Source organism: Wyeomyia smithii, chromosome 1, assembly GCF_029784165.1.
Source record: "Wyeomyia smithii strain HCP4-BCI-WySm-NY-G18 chromosome 1, ASM2978416v1, whole genome shotgun sequence".
Lineage (NCBI taxonomy): Eukaryota > Metazoa > Arthropoda > Insecta > Diptera > Culicidae > Wyeomyia > Wyeomyia smithii.
In genome coordinates this window covers 180,305,923-180,322,341 of record NC_073694.1, presented here as the reverse complement: position 1 = coordinate 180,322,341, position 16,419 = coordinate 180,305,923, and the positions used below count along the sequence as shown (strand labels likewise).

Below are 16,419 nucleotides of genomic sequence, written 5' to 3'. Positions count from 1 at the left end.
GTATTTTGATAATAACTTTCAACTCGGTCGTTGCTTAAGGTTATTTTTTATGTTTGAACTATGTTTTGTGATGAACTTTGATCACTTTCTAATGCTTCATTGCTGATTTGCGTTATTTCTTGATTACTTGTGAATTTTTTTTTTGAAAGGGAAATTGTAATTGCTCGTTAGTCGAATGAGGTTTGTTTTAACGGGAACTTTGTGAGTATTCGATTAGAAGTGGAAAAAATGGCAAAAGTGTTAGGGATAGCTTATTGAAAGTATCACAATTTCTTCGATTTGTGAACACTCTTTGTTTATAACTAGATTTTGAAGGTTACAGTATATGTATATTATTTTTGGCAACTGTGTTCCCCACATGTGTTTAAGTGTTTAGAGTAGCTGATTTTTTTTGAGAATATTTTTTGTTGTTGTGAATTAAGAAAAATTATAACACGTTTCCCTGATTATTGTCAAAAAACCAATTTATGGATTGAGCAAATACTATCAGCCAGTTTTCGGTTTTTTTTTCTCTAGATAACGTTTAATATAAAGCATAGCTGTATCATACTGGGATCAATTTCTATGCATTTTATTATCAATCGGTTAAACTTTAAGAATCGATAAAGACAATCGTAGTAAGCAAGAACGAAGTGTGACTGACTGAAGAAAAAGGCATAAACTTCGTTTCGAATCAAAGCAACCTCGCCGACCTCACTGCAGTGAACCGTACGAGCTGCTGCGGCAATTTAACGGGTTCATTTGCCGCATCGAAATCATCGTTGTCGAACCGGCCATCGTCGTAGCTAGTGCCTTCCGGTTGAAGTTCGTCTCCGTCAGCGAGTAGTGGCGCAGTTTCGAGTTCAAGCCAACGCTATCGCTGCCATAGTTGCTGCGAATGTAGTGCTGAAAGTGATACAATTGCTGGGTGTTTTGCTGCTGCTGCTGCTCGGCGGTCATCTCACCCGGCCAGAGGGAGAGCGAAGATGCGATCGAATGTATCCCGTCCGATAGTCGATGACGTCGCGATGTTGCGATGGTATACCGCTTCGCGGGTGGCGGCCCCATCTGAAAAGTTGATAAGCAAGAAAAACAAAAAATCGAATAGAACGTGGTGAATGTCGGGCGTAACGCTCGAAGCTTTTGACTGTTCGGGAGTTGTGATTATAGGTTATGTTTCGTTTTGGAAACGTTATCAGTCATGCAGAAAAACAGGATTTGCTGTCATACGTCAAGCAATATTTCATAGAGGTGAGTGGCTAACATTCTTTCACTCAGAAACTATCCGACTAACATGCGGACAGTGTTGAATTGCGTTCCGGAGGGTCAACCTTTTTGTAGTTCTATATAGAGTGCCGGCCTAACTTTGGCTGAAGTGCAATTACGGTGCATCCCAAAAGCAGTGTTTTCCGCTTACCTCCGTTTCTGCTCTTCCAGCCAACAAACTAATGCTAGACATGTTTTGAAAGCAAAAAAGTTTGTTTTAGAGGAAAAGAAACGGAATCATAATGAGAAGCAGTCAAATGCAATATCAGCCACCATCTCGTAAAAAACTGTTGACGGTTTGGCTAGAGCCGTTATAACTATAGCTTACAGTTGAGCTGGCTTAAAGCCAGAAGGTATCAGAGTTACCCTCAGAAAGGAAGTAGTGTTTGTGCCTAAGTGCACAAGCGTAGAAATATGTACTGTAAAATTTAATGTATAACTTCATTTGCGAAAGATCTTTCATGTGCTTCGCCGTACTCACAAATCTATGACACCAACTATCAACGCTTGCACTACGAAGGTGCTCTTACAAAACTTGAGTTGTACATTGAAATTCCGGGTTTTACGTCTTCAAATTCTCACAATTTTTTTTTTCTGTAAATACGGTAGTAGGTCAAATTTGTTATGAAAGCTGTACACAACCGAAGGATGAGCGAGAAGATGTGGATTGTTTCGTTAACTATTTTGATGTCCGTATTAGGGTAATTCTCGCTAAAACTGTTTCACTGCTAGTACGAGGGCTTTCAAGAAGGATATTTTTGCTTTAATACAGAAGTGATTGCAAGTGATGAAAAATGGAGCAAACTGTAGTTAGTTCATTTTGATGGACCCCTTGGGCACCAAGCGGTCAAACGGTTTTAAAAAAAGTTGTATTTCGAGCAATTCTTGATCTTTTTATTGATCTAGGGTAGGGAACGGCTTAAGCAGTAGCGCCTATTTTAATCAGTCGAAGAAAACAGGCCTCAAACTCCTGCATTTCGATCAATATCGACAATTTCAATGATGGAAACGAAATCTTTGATTGTCTAGCTGTCTTACGAATATAAGAAATACCGTTAATCACAAAGAAATCTGTGAACAATTGCAATTAAAACAAATCGACCTATATTGCAGCCATTCAGGAGCCACTTCGGGTGCTGAAAAAAAAAACGCCTGCAAAACAGATGGAAACTGCTTAAAATAGGTTCGGGGTGATTAGAATAGTGTCCCTCGATTGGTAACTTTGATTGATGATTGTTAAAGTTTGCTAACTTAGTTTTATAATCTGAAAAAAAGTTCTGACAGAGAAAACGATAGCGAACAGATTGATATACTACTGTTTGAGTTTCACCCAACCAGGCTTCGAAATGGTCACGGTAGAACCACTTTTCACTGCGATAATCGTCTTCTTCTTCCTCTGACGCTACCAAGGCTCGCTGTCTGAATACATTCGTAAACAAACATGTCAAATGAGTATCGCCATCACGACGTTATTTTCTCAAACGTATTTTGACATTTTTTCTAGAAATGAGAACTTCGCACGTTGAGTGCGTGTATTCTGGAAATTATTTATACCATTGATCTTGTAATAATATTTCTCAACATAAATAAACGAAGTAGACAGAAAAAGGCCGAAATAACATCGCTAAAAGATTGACAGTGTGCATCTCTCCGATACGCGAGTGTCGTTTGACTATCCTTTTCTTTCTGTGAGCTGAGCGGCGATGGTTTGGTTATTTTAAATTTACGAGCGAAAGCCGACTGTGACGCACGCTAAGGAAGCGAGATCGAATAAAAATGGTGACCGTTTACAAGCCTGCACCCAACACATTTCTAGTATTTCGTCTGAATACACAGGCGGTTCCTAAAGCTGCTTAGAATATGTTCCCTACCCTATTACTCTTGAATTTATTTGATTTTGTTTGATTTTGATATTGATTTCGTAAAGTGGTTGAATGGCAAGGTAAACTCGTTGCTCACCTAGTTTTATGCATCATCAAGATATGCATTATTTTCTCAGCTTTCTTGCTTTTTTGAACATGCTAAAAACCCTTTTTCGATAAAATCCAAGATGGCAACGAGTTTCAACAGCAGGGTCAGGTCAAGTGGAGGCGAACGTCGAGTGAATTGTTTCCGAAGGTATCACCAGCAAGTAACAACGCGGTCAAAAAAACTACAGCTCGTGGGCCTTTGCAATCAAGATGATGCTCATTGGTGAAGGAAGCTGGAAGGCCATCACTACGGACAATCCATCGGAGGAACTATCGGAACAGACTTTTGCGCCGATATGTTTGTTGTTACATCAAGGCCAGTGAACCAGAGAAAAGTTGTCCTTGACATCAGAGTGGAAAATTTAATAATTCTTTGTACAACCTCGAATATAAATAGATTTGCTTTAGTAAAAACTCTTTAGTTCATTTTAACCTTTGGACATATCATTTTGGCGACGAGGAGCTCAAGAATTCATGAACATAGCAGAAGATAGAGTTGATCAGCAGCCGCAACCGGGAATTCAAGATATGATTCTCAAGATGGCCCAACTTTTACAGCAGATGGCGGCCCAGCAGCAGCAGGTACAGAGGTATCAAACCCCGGAGCAGATTTCGGAATCCCTCTCATCGAACATCACCGAGTTTGTTTTCGATTAAGAAAACGGAGTTACGTTCGGACGCTGGTTTAACCGCTACCAGAACCTTTTCGAGAACGATGCAGGCCAGCTGAACTGGACACCCATTCTCACAGCCGCTATCTCAACTACGTCCTGTCAAAGCTTCCCAAGGACGTGAAGTTTAAAGACACAGTCAAGATTCTCAATAAAATCTTCGGGCATCAAACGTCAACGTGCCGGAAGCGGTTCATGTGTTTTTTCACGATTGTTGTTAACTATCTGCCTATGAACACTCAGCAAGCAGAGAGCACTATTGTTGACCCCAGACAGGTTTTCACCCAAAGTAATGCCCTGAACGGGCCTTCGGCTAGCAGGTCTATAAGATCCAGCTCTTCCAAGTTCGTACGGTCTGCTCTCATGCTGCTGCAATGTTGATACCAAACTTCCACCTCTCCAACAAAATAGTCAACTTCGTAAAAAAATTCGAAACATTCAGTTTTGCGCTTGAACTCTTCCAACAACATGCGCATTACGTTAGCGGGATGCAGCAAGGACAACGCGTAGGCAGGTGCACAATCTTCACCGAACCGTGTTTCCAGAGAGGTTACAAGAGAATCAAGGTAAGGAATTGTCACAGCTCGGTTTCAATATTCCAAGCTAGTTGATGCAGGTACTTTTGCCGCTGCAATGTCCTTGGTGGTTCAACTGAAAAAACTGTGCAATTCCACGCAACATAGGGCAAGCATTTCAATCAATTATTTTTGATCTGGCTCATACTTTACACAGATGTTTCTATGGTCGTGCTTGAGAGGATTATTCACAATAGACTGGTGAGATTCACCGAAGGTGAAAACAGTTTATCAAGCAACCAGTTTGGTTTCGCAAGGATGCTATTACTACTTCTAGAATGCTGATAACTACTTCCAGAATCGTATACTCGTATACAACACAGGCGAGGGTCAGAAATGCGTCCCAATCACCGCAGGAGTACCGCAAGGTTCTATCCTGGGTCCGGTGAGCTCCCTCCCGGAGTGGTGATTGTTGGCTTTGCGGGCGACATAACCTTAGAAGTCTGTGGTAAGGCCGTAAAAGAGGTCGGATTAAAAGCGGTACTTTCAATTAAAATCGTAGAAGACTTGATGCGGTCCCTGAAGCTGGAGCTAGCACACCACAAGACGGAGGTCATTCTGGTAAACAACCGAAAATCGGAGCAGAAGCGGGCTTGAAACTCTCAGGAGTGATGGTTGACGACAAGCTCATCTTTGGGAGCCACGAAGACCACGCCTACAAAAGGGCTTCAGCGGCTATCGCGGCATGATGAATAAAAGCTCGGTAACGGTAGCAAGCGCAAATAACTTGCCAGCGTGACTACATCCATACTCAGATATAAACACCAGTATGGTCTAAAGCTACTGTTACAGGTACTGTTACAGGGGCAAAATCGAAAGCACCTACAGGCTCATGTGCCTGATAGTTGCGAGCGCCTCTACCAAGGGTAGATGGACACATGCAAGTCATACTCATACCGGCGTGTGCTTATTATGCCCTCATTACGTGCAAGCGAGGAGCGATATGATAGCGATGAGCAGACCGGAAACCATCCCGGATCATCGAAGTGCCGAGGTAAGCTAACTTCTTGTCTCCTAGTAGTCAGCCGAATTTGAAAAGAGGGTGCATCAAACACAACAGCCGGTTTTTCTTAAATAATACCTAACGGTAGTTCCAGGGAGCAATCCCATCCCCACACCCTGAGTTATCCTCTTAGGTGTCTGTTAGCAGATTTTCCACCACCTTAGAAGAACAAAAAAAAGCTTGTGGAGTGACAGTTGGTAAATGCCTGCTTTGATTTTTTGATGACTACTCGGCACAAATTAGCTGCAATCGGATTTGTAGTAAATGATCCTGTTAATAGGACTACCGAAGACTCACGATACCATGATCATGGGCTTTGAAGCGTCCGGGATCAAGCTGACGGAGGATATTGTTAAAGCAAAGATTCTCCAGGATGTCAAGTCGCCACTCGAGTCCGAATGTAAGAAGTCGAATGCGAGAAATCACCAGAGTTGATCAAGGGAGATTAAATTTTCGACTACGTCCCCTGAATTTCGTGATCTCGAAGAGCTCGAGAGCCCTCGAAACGTAACCGACCATGTGATGGCTGCCAACAACATGGGGAAGTTCGTGGTGGATTAAGTTGATTTGGAAAAAAAGCTGACGTTGGAGGTGAATCTAGCGTGATCAAGGTCGCGCGTGTGTTCTGTTTTCTGGTGGTCAACAAGACAGTCTGTACACGCTGTGTCAGAGTCGCAAAAACGTTTCCTGTGTGATGAAATCAAAACAATACCGTACGCTAGCCCGAAGGCCTGGCTAATAGCGGTCTCGATCAACTAGATTAGTTGGGAGATTTCGTTATCGATATTGTTTTCGGCACATTTTGCGTGTTGTAGGATAAGTAAAACGATACACCGTGCCCCAGAGCTGAGTCGAGGAAATTTCCACCTCGAACTGATCGGGAATCGAACCCCCCGATCACAACCGTGTGTGGGAAAGTTAGCCGACTGACATCACTAACCACAGAACCACGGGGACCACATCGGCATCACTCATTTATTGCATTTTTTGTCGGAAGTGCAATTCAGCGAAGAGATGAAGAAATAAATACGCAAGTGTGGCAAAACAAGCAAAGCCTTGATGCTACATTCCGATTCGGAACTCGACCTTCTGTTTATTATACACATACTCCGCAGCCAACTGTTAAGTGTACAGGACAATTGCGGGGCTATCCTACGCTAGCGGATACTTGAATTTTTTTGAGTTTGGCTTGGGCAGTCACTTCGTTCACCTTAGGCCACCACATAAAGGCAGCATAGGTGATTCTTGGTCGGGCAATGGTCTTGTAAGACCAGAGTGCCAAGTTTGGTTTTAGTCCCCAGGTCTTACCGAACAGAGTTCTGCAGGCCCAGATCGCCGAGACCGCGTTCTTAGCGGCATGACCAGTACAGTTTCTTATCCAGAAAAATTCCGAGGTATTTATTTCGTGTTATCAAAGGCCACTTCAATATCAAGAAAGGCACGTAGCGCCGTCTTCTGATATCTAGGGACTTTTCAATCAACGTCACTAAGCTGTGAAGAGCAGTTTCTGTAGACTTGCCGCTTTGATAGACATGTTGGTTCCTATGCAGCGGGGAGTCTTTAAGAAACTCATCACGGATATATTTATCCACTATTTCTCCATCAACTTGAGAAGTGATGAAGTCAGACTTTTGGGTCTGAAAGTCTTAGGTAGGGTTTTGTCCTTTCTTCCAACTTTGAGGATAAACACTACCTTCACCTTTAGCCAGTTATTCGGAATATGGCCCAGGATTAAGCTGGCTCTGAAGAGGTTGATGAGTTCAGACAATAATAGCTGCGTCCGATTTTTGTAGAAAGTAGTGTGCCGTCTAGACCTGGAAACTTTATAGGGTCAAATGAGCTTAGAGCCCAACCTATTGAAGCTTCCGTGAACAGTCGACGCGACCCATCACTATTGACTTCTTCGGTCTCTGTCGATCTAGGAAAGTGGGTGTTCATAATAATCCTCAACGTTTACTTGGTAGTGACAGTGAGGCTTCCATCCTCTTTCCTTACTTGTTGGTATGGTATTTGGACATCACCTTTCGGAGCTGCGTAGCTTTCGGCAGAGTTTGGATTCTTTCACAGAAACTAACTCTAGCAAAAACCGCTAACTACCTTTTATTAAAGCCCATGAAGGTCTCGTGAAATTTTGGCCAGATTTGGCGAGTTGCCACTACAGCCGGGAAGTCATGCAGTGGTACCGCGATAATAACGTAGATTCAATCGATAACAAGAGAGATTTTGGGCAATAATGAAGCGGAAGTTCAAGAAAAGTTGAAAAACGGCGCGGGACGCGACTCAGATGACCAAAATGTGGAACAAATGTGCCAAGGAAGTTGACTACGGAGGTGTGCAGCGTTTTGATAAGAGGAATACAGAAGAAAGTGCGAATTTTCATTAGTAACGAAAAGAAACGATTTGTATTGATATTTTTTCCTTAATGTACTTTCCCACCTTTGTTTTGGTTTATTAACCTTATTTGTACGTCAATCCGTTACCGATTCTAAATGGACATAGCTTTAGTGCCGCTGAGTCGAAAAGAAAGGCGATAAGACGGTTGTTTTTTTTTGGCTAAGCGGAGTCGTGGTTTTATCGTACATTCAACAATTATTACCTTTTCTTTATGTTGTTTCGGACAATTCTTTCACAATCTGCCGTGAGGTTCAGGTTTCGTGCTGGGCAAAATTCAACTTGACTCTCTTGAGGTGGCACTTTAATTACTCGTTTATACGTCCTCAACAGTATTTAGTAGACGGAAACACATCGCGGTCGTGGGCCTGCTAGGAGATGCTGGCGGTTGAAGAAGAGCTTTTTTTCGTTCCGTGTATATCAGTTAGCTTCTACTGCGTTTGTTTACGTCGTATTTAGGTGACGATTTTTACCCCTCAACGATACGTAAGATCATACTGTGATACGTCGAGTTATATAGATAAAAGTTTGCAGTTCGGCAATAGTGAAGTTCTTGTTTTGCAGTCATCTAATAGTGCCTAGTTTTGAGATTTCTTTTTTGTTCTAATATTTTTGCCTGCCAGTTGTCATTAAACGAAATTAAGAGCAACTCTACCGCCGTTCTGAGTCTCGTAAAATTGAAACGCATTGAAATATTCTGCAAAATGACTGATTCTACCAAGGGACTGGTATGGTAGCCTTCAAGCGTAACGAACATCTACTTCTGTACCGTTCATCCCAAAACTTTTTTTTCTGCCGTCACAATTTGCTTCATATTGTTTTGGAGCACAATTATTGTACTGAATATCACTTAGAATATTACATAACATGCAAAAAAATTTTATGAAATTGCACAAAATTATCCGATATGTTGTCAATAATTGCAGTCATGGTAGCTGACAGCGATGCCATCCCCGTGGATTCTACCGCTTGTGATCGCTGTGCGTAAACCGTGAAAAATAGTGACGATTTTATTGAATGCATAGGACTTTGCGACCAAGTTTGTCACGCACGATGCGCTAATCTGAATGGTCCATTCGTCAAATTCTTCGTGAGAAAATCAACTTGTTCTGGATGTGTGACGAGTGTGTTAAGCTGATGAAGTTTAGATGTTTCAAGAGCGATGTCGCGTCGCTTGGAAGTGTTATTTCCTCGCTCGTTGGGAATCAAATTGGCAGTATTTCGGAACTCAAAGACGAAATAGTGAAGAACAACAAACAAGTTGCCAAGCTTGCTGACAGAGTTAACTCCGCAACTCCGTTGCCGGCAAATTTTCGTGATCGTTCCTCGAAACGCCGCCGCGGGAAATTATAGACTCTGAATAAACCAGCAGGTGGTGTAAGAGCGGTTAAAGACATCGAGCCGCTCCTGGCCGATCCAAAGCCTGATTTGTTTTGGATAAATCTTTCCCGTTTCCACCCAACTGTGAGTGTTGATATTGATAACTTGCACGCGATGGTCTGAAATCTTGCGACACCGTTGAAGTGGTCTTATTCCTTCCTTTGAGCAAAAGGAATACTATTTAGAGAATTTGATAATTCCCAAGCTAGGACCACAGTATGGTTACCCCCCAACACACACGCTCAGTATCTTACGCCCACAGTAGGACAAAACAATAATGTTGGGTCCTTAACTGACACTCCAGCTGCCTCCACTACGCCAGCCCCTTTTGGATCCCTAGTGCTGATTTCCGATTCAGCTCAGACACCTGTAACAGACGAGGTTTGACAGCCGATTCTCCAGTTAAGCTGAGACGCACCGTGAAAAGCATTTTGGAAGCCTCTGACTTCCCTAACCCAGTCGCGCCCACTGCATCGTTCGTTAGTCAAAGTCGTCTCGGCCCTGTGGCTAGTGGTGAGAACGAGGTCTTCCAACTTGCATACTCAGGCAAGTACTACTTTGACTGAGGTTCATCTCTGTGTGATGAAGTTCCCTGCACTCAGGTGACTACGAACATTCCTTCATTCCCGAACGTTATTCTGTCGCATCATCAAACCACCCTACCGAGTTTCCGGAACCATGACATCGCTGCCGGTACCAGCAGAGCATCACCTATTTCTACCCGGAAGTCGGATTGTCGCATTGTATACAGCATTATGGAAGCTCCCAATCCCTCTGAAACAGTCCTGCTCACTGCCGCCTTTGTTCACCATAGTCGTTTCGATCCTGTTGTCAGGTGTGGAGAGGGAGTCTTCCAAATCTCCAACCACGGCGAGTATCCGTTTAATATTTCTGTTCACAACATACCACATAACATATCTGCGGTTTCCAGTTATGTTACACAATTGGAGTTACGGAACCACTCCATGAGATCTGACACTCGAACTCGCTCATCCGTCTCGTCCGACTTGCTGATGTATTACCAGAACGTCGGAGGAATGAATTGCTCTCTAACCGAATACAAGCTTGCGTGCTCTGATTCCTGCTACGACATCTACGCCTTCACGGAAACCTGGTTAAATGCCAATACGGTGTCGAATCAACTGTTCGATGAGTCGTATGCTGTATACAGAGAGGACCGAGCCCCAACTAATAGTGATAAACGTTCAGGGGGCGGTGTTTTGCTGGCCATCCGCTCTTGCATAAAATCGCTTCAAGTGTTCCCTCCAGGTTACTCCGCAATTGAACAACTCTGGGTTTCGGCAACCTTGTCAGGCGTGAACACCTTCATCGGCGTTATATATCTCTCGCCCAACCAATGAGCTTGCAGTCATAGAGAAACATATTAACTCACTTGATTGGATCGTTTCTCAAACAAATGCAACGGACAACATTATCGTTATCGGCGACTTGAACCTTCGCAGTATCACATGGCAGTCGAATTCGGAAGGCTTTTTCTTTCCGGACGTCACTCGCTCTGGAAATAGCTTTACATCCGCATGTTTGTTGGATGCCCATTACCATTACTATTATCCGTTGATGCTAGCGCGAAAGCAGTTTATTATGACTTCAGCAAAGCCAATTATGATGAGATGAACTCCTTTCTCATGGGAGTTGCCTGGGACGAGTTTTTTCGAGTTCATGATGTCAACCTAGCCGCTTCTACTCTCTGTAACGTGCTACTGTATGCCATTGATCAGTTTGTTCCGAAGAAGTTTACAAAAGAGCAACGTCATCCCGCTTGGGCCACCCCTTACCTTAAACGACTTAAAAAAAAACGAAAGAAACGCGCTGCTAAAATACAGCAAAACTCGAGCTGCCACGTCAAGAGCGCGCTATCTCATAGCTAATACTCAGTACAGGAGTATCAACAAAAGTTGTACACCTTAATCGTTTGCAACGTGATCTGAGACGGAAGCCGAAGTGATTCTGGCGCTATGTTAGTTTTCAGAGGAAGGAAACTGATCCTCCTACATCTATGCGAGATGGCAATCGCGAGGCTTCTATCATAGAGGAAATAGCCTCTCCTTTTCACGAACAATTTAGCAGCGTTTTCCTGGATGTACCAGCCAGCTTCGATGCATCAGCGCCACTGCGAATGTTCCCATTTTCCCAGATATTGGTCCTCACCATTCGATAACTAGGGATGTTATTATTACAGCAGCCAAACATTTGAAAAATTCTTCCAGTGTTGGCCCAGATGGTGTTCTAGCCGTTGTCCTAAAAAGCTACATCTATGTTCTTGCATCCCCTTTAGCAGTGATTTTCGAATCTTCGCTTCCCAAGCTGCTGGAAAATTTTTGTCTTCCCGGTTCATAAAAAAGGATGTAAGCGTACCGTTTCCAATTATCGGGGAATTGCCGCCTTGTGTGCTTCGTCAAAGCTTTTCGAACTGATAGTTCTGAGCTTTTTGACCCAGAAATGCTCGCAGTATATTTTGTCAGACCAGCATGGTTTCGTTCCGAAACGCTCCACTACCACTAACCTTGTATCATTCACCTCTTTCATCGTACGGCAGTCTTCTTCCTTGGCTGCGCTCGTACCTGACTAACAGAAACACTTTCGTTAAAATAGGTGATCCAGTTTTGTTCCCATTCCAAGTGAAATCCGGCGTTCCACAAGGTAGTCATCTCGGACCATTCTTGTTTCTGTTGTACATGAACGATGTAAACCACTTTCTGAAATGCCAGAAGAAATCGTGCGCTGATGAACTGAAACTTTACTATGTTATTGAAAAACCAAGTGATGCCCTCTTTCATTAAAATGAACTGAACATCTTTGCGGCTTGGTGCAAGACGAATCGAATGGTCCTCAATGCTTCCAAATGCTCTTTGATATCCTTTGGGCGTAAGCGACAGCTAGCCTTCACCGACAACGTCTTAAGCGGCACTGTGATAAAACGCGAGAGCACCGTGAAAGACCTGGGAGTACTTCTAGATTCTTCCATGGGCGCAACTAAGGAAAATTTCTAGGGGGGGCTAAATTTCATGTATGTAGAAAAAAGAGTTGGAATATGCTTATTTAATAACGCTTAAAATAGTATCGTAAAAGCAGAAAAAAATCACTCCGGGTTAGAATCTCCGAAGATGTACTGAATATCTTGAACACATCGTCAACGCCAAGCTCTTTCAGCAACAATGATTCGATATTGAGGAGAGCTAGATTTGGTAAACGGCTGGGCAGTGCTTTTTAACAGTTCACCCGTACTAGTTAGAAGAAAATAGACCCCAGTGTGGTTCAAGGCATATTGCCCTATTCCTACCTCCACGTGGTACCAACTGGGATACGAGCAACCAAGGAAAAACCGGTAAACCGGTGGGGTAGTTGTTCTCCTAGAGAGCAGCTTGTCTGCGCGTCTACCTCACAGGCTAGGGGCGGCTCAAACAGCGACTGATCCGGACCGGATGGTTGAACTATGAAATGCTGTGTCTCGCCAGCTACATCCATGGCGGCAGCTCCGTCGCGAGACTAGGAATCGCAGCCCTAGTGAGGCAGCATACTAAAATAAACATACTACGGAGAATCAAGAATTCAAAACGAACCGGAACAATCGGCAATGACCCAGCCGACGAAATAAGGACGACGATTAGAAGCTCAGTTAATGTAACAGTAGATCGCTTAACGACCCGGATGTCGACCGAATTCTGCTGGATCAGCTAGAACCCCGCCACTTCGACATCGTCGCGCTCCAGGAGCTTTGCCTGAAAGGAGATAAGGTACGGTGGATTTAACGCCGCAAGGCACAGTACCACCAAAGCGGCAGGCAATCAGCGACAGGTTGTGTTTGTTGAGAATTAAGAGCCGGTTCCACAACTACACTATTCCCGATGTGCACTGCCCTCACGAAGGAAGCCCTGATGCAGGGAAAGAAGCGTTCTACGCACAGTTGGAGAAACTCTACGATAGCTGCTCGCGTAGAGATATCAAGATCGTCGTTGGGGACATGAACGGAAGGATAGCCTTATATAAGCCGGTTATCGGTCCGCACAGCCAAAGTCACTTCTTTCCTCGACCAACGTACAGCAAAACAAATTGACCACGTTCTCAACGACGGCCCGTTCTTCTCAGACATTACAAACGTACGCACCAATCACGGTGATGATCGGACATGACCACTTCGATACAAAAAACTACAAAACCCTGATAACCGGTAGTCCTCTATGGAAGTCCTTTTGATATTTTCGAACAGAAGGTGCCTATCGGCGAACAGAAGGTGACTATCTACGGAGGAGCACAAGCGGACGACGGATAATGGCTACAGCGCATGAACCATGAGTTACAATCGCTGCTTGGAGAGAACCCCATTGCACACCTGGCGAAAGACAATAGGTTGCGGTGGGCCGGTCACATCTTAAGAATGCCGGACGACAACCATGTGAAATCACTTCTTTTCAGCAACCCTACCGGCACAAGAAATTAAAGGGCGCAGCGTGCATGATGGCTCGACCAGATCGAAAGAGACTTGCGAGTGATGAGACGTCTGGGGAACTGGTGAAGCACAGCCCAAAACCGAGTAAACTGGCGACTTCTTGATACAGCACGAGTTACTACAGCTCTCGTCTGACTGGTAAAGAGAGTAAGAGAGCAAGGGTTGAGAATCGATCCTGGGTGCAGAACTAGTTCTTAGCCAATGAATGACGACATCTCAATTTGTGTTGATTTTGATGCTCTGATAAGTAGTATGGAATGTAAATATATTGAATACAATCATTCTCTGGGAAATTCTAGGGGGGGCTAAACACGTTCTAGGGGGGGGGCTTCAGCGAGCTAAGCTTAGCTTGACTAACTGCACATATCCGTTGTTGCACTCCGTGATTGATCAACTGGATGGGGCTGGGAATGACTGACCATTCTCATTGTACGAGTTTTTGTGACCTTATAAATACTAAAAGAGTCAATAACGATGCCGGCCATGTCTTTGCAATCAGACGGGAAGAGGGAAGGGATATTTGTGTAACCCTTGCTATTTGGAGACCGTATTAACCTTTGCATCTCCACAAAGATCACAGGAAGAAGGTTTTTGATAACAGGGAAGGGTCAATTGGATCAGCATTCATTCTGATAAGTTATGCGATCATACATAATATTTATACCCGATTCTATTCAGCTATTTATTCTCCGTTCAGTCGACTGATTAGAGATGCACATTTAGCTTATTTATATTTGGTACTGGTTTAAAATAACCGACATTAATAATGGTGTATAGGCTAAGCGCGAGTGTGTGATTATTTTCTAGAGTACATAATTGTTCAGTTTTCTGATTTGAGACCGATTTAAAGCAACAGATGGTATGATCTCGGAGCCTTGAACTGCAAAATACTATATTACACGAAGTGGATCTGAATTATACTGTCATATCATGGGAAGGCTATTGAAGTTATTCACAAACTTGCAGGTTTTACTTGAGATGAGCACAAGCTATCATATTTTTATTTTAACAACCGAGTTAAACCAACATACAGAATTTGAGCCCAGTTAAAGCCAATTATAGAAGATGCTGTCGGGGCTAGGCTCACGTGGGCGTGTTTCATATTCGTAAAAAAATACAAATTTTGTCTATATTCGAATGAGTAGATTTTATTTGAGAAACCAAGTGAAAATGTGATTTGAATCGCTAATAGAAAAAGCCACATGAACCGTTAATAACATTTTGGTGGGAAGCAATTTTTCTAAAGAGGTTAATGGAGGACCTCAACTGCAAAGCTGAAGCGCCGGTTCCTATTTACAAGGACAACAGAGGATGTATTGGGATGATACGAAACCCGGAGTCAAAACGTGTCACGCATATCGGCATTAAACATCACTTTGTTCGAGAAAACGTAGCAGCCAGAGTCATAGTGATCGAATCTGTCAGCTTCTGTTAGACACGCAATTATTGTACCTAAGTAGAGAAAAGCACTAACAACTGTGTTTCAAAAACATGCCTCAAAATCGTAAGATTCGGCGTTCAATGAAAACAAACTGATTGCATACAAGGCTGGGGAGGAAGATACTATACTTGCATCTGCTCTGTATCTTGCATGCAAACTACTCACATCGACTCACTTCTACAGCGCTGTTGTTACGCTTCGATTTAAATTGGGTAGTCCAGTAAGGTAAAATACAAATAATCCCGTTATTGGCATGATTGTTAGTAACGTCATGGCATCGGTATTCTGTATATATTGTAAAACTTCACTGGAAAGTTAGGCAATCGGACATCGTCGAGAGAATATCGCACTGAAAGACTGCTGACAAATTTGTCAATTTTTTTTTTTCGAGAAAAGCGTTGAAGACTTTTTGTTGTTTCAAAATTGGATCAACTTTGAGTAATCATGTTACCGCAAAAAGTAGGATTTTGTTAGGCGTTATTAATTTAATAAACATGAATATTTGTTCGATAGAAACACCAAGCATTTAAAAATTCGACAAAATTGTAGCAGTTTTAATAATTTTTCATTGTAGTTTTTAAGACATTAATTTTCTATTTAACATCATGTCGCTTAGCAAAATCCTCAATGGAGAATTTGCATTCGTCTTTTCTAAAATTAGAACTTCCCTGGATAGGTAAATCAAATGCGTGGCGTTGAACAGGATGACCTTTACGAACTTTTGCGGCAGGCAAAAAAAAAGTCAGCTCAGCAAAGAAAACAAGCAAATCAGTAACCAAACTATGACTAAAATACCAGATTTTTCTAGGTTACATTATTGGCTAGAAGTTTCTATTCTATTTGACTATCAAAGACAGAATATTTCTACTTTTTCGGTGAAACTATTGATCTAAAAAAAGTTCTACGGAAGTGGCATCACGAGCAAACGAAACAAACCAAATTTTACCACCTATTGTTACATAGTAGAGAAAAAAAAGCATTTACCTTCAGCAGCCTTATTCAATCCTTGTCTGCGGAGATTAACTTTGGATGGTTTTGGAGGGGTAGCATAATAGTGACTAGCGAAATTAGGCTTTACTTTCATCTCATCCACGGTTCTTCATCATTTCTCATACGAGCGAGTGCGAAACGGTACGAACTAGGTCAACGTTAGAAAGATGATAGGAGAAAGTAGCAGAATTAGATAGTGATAGGAAAAGAGTGGAGAAGAGAAAAAAAAAAACAGTAGAATAAAGAATGAGATTATCGTTGTCGAGCTTGAAATTAATTTGAGTT

The 16,419-nt window shown here is 42.8% G+C and overlaps 2 protein-coding genes across 22 annotated transcripts in view; one reads left to right on the top strand and one right to left on the bottom strand.

Moving 5' to 3' along the window:
• Positions 1-501: 501 nt before the first annotated feature.
• The window catches only part of LOC129718516 (putative thiamine transporter SLC35F3), a 135,023-nt gene continuing 119,105 nt past the window's right edge, over positions 502-16,419 (bottom strand). For 14 of the 21 annotated variants that reach the window (XM_055669348.1, XM_055669346.1, XM_055669351.1 and 11 more), the window contains one exon: positions 502-1,047. In XM_055669348.1, coding sequence (XP_055525323.1) covers positions 694-1,047 — 354 coding nt within the window. In that variant the 3' untranslated portion in view covers positions 502-693. Of the gene's footprint in view, positions 1,048-1,396; positions 1,431-16,128; positions 16,283-16,419 lie in introns of those variants that run through there. The other 7 variants (XR_008726940.1, XR_008726938.1, XM_055669360.1 and 4 more) reach the window with 5 other exon arrangements.
• Positions 701-16,419, top strand: part of LOC129718519 (putative uncharacterized protein DDB_G0282129) — a 119,353-nt gene continuing 103,634 nt past the window's right edge. The window contains exon 1 of the mRNA XM_055669364.1: positions 701-1,230. Coding sequence (XP_055525339.1) covers positions 1,153-1,230 — 78 coding nt within the window. The 5' untranslated portion in view covers positions 701-1,152. The remainder of the gene's footprint in view (positions 1,231-16,419) is intronic.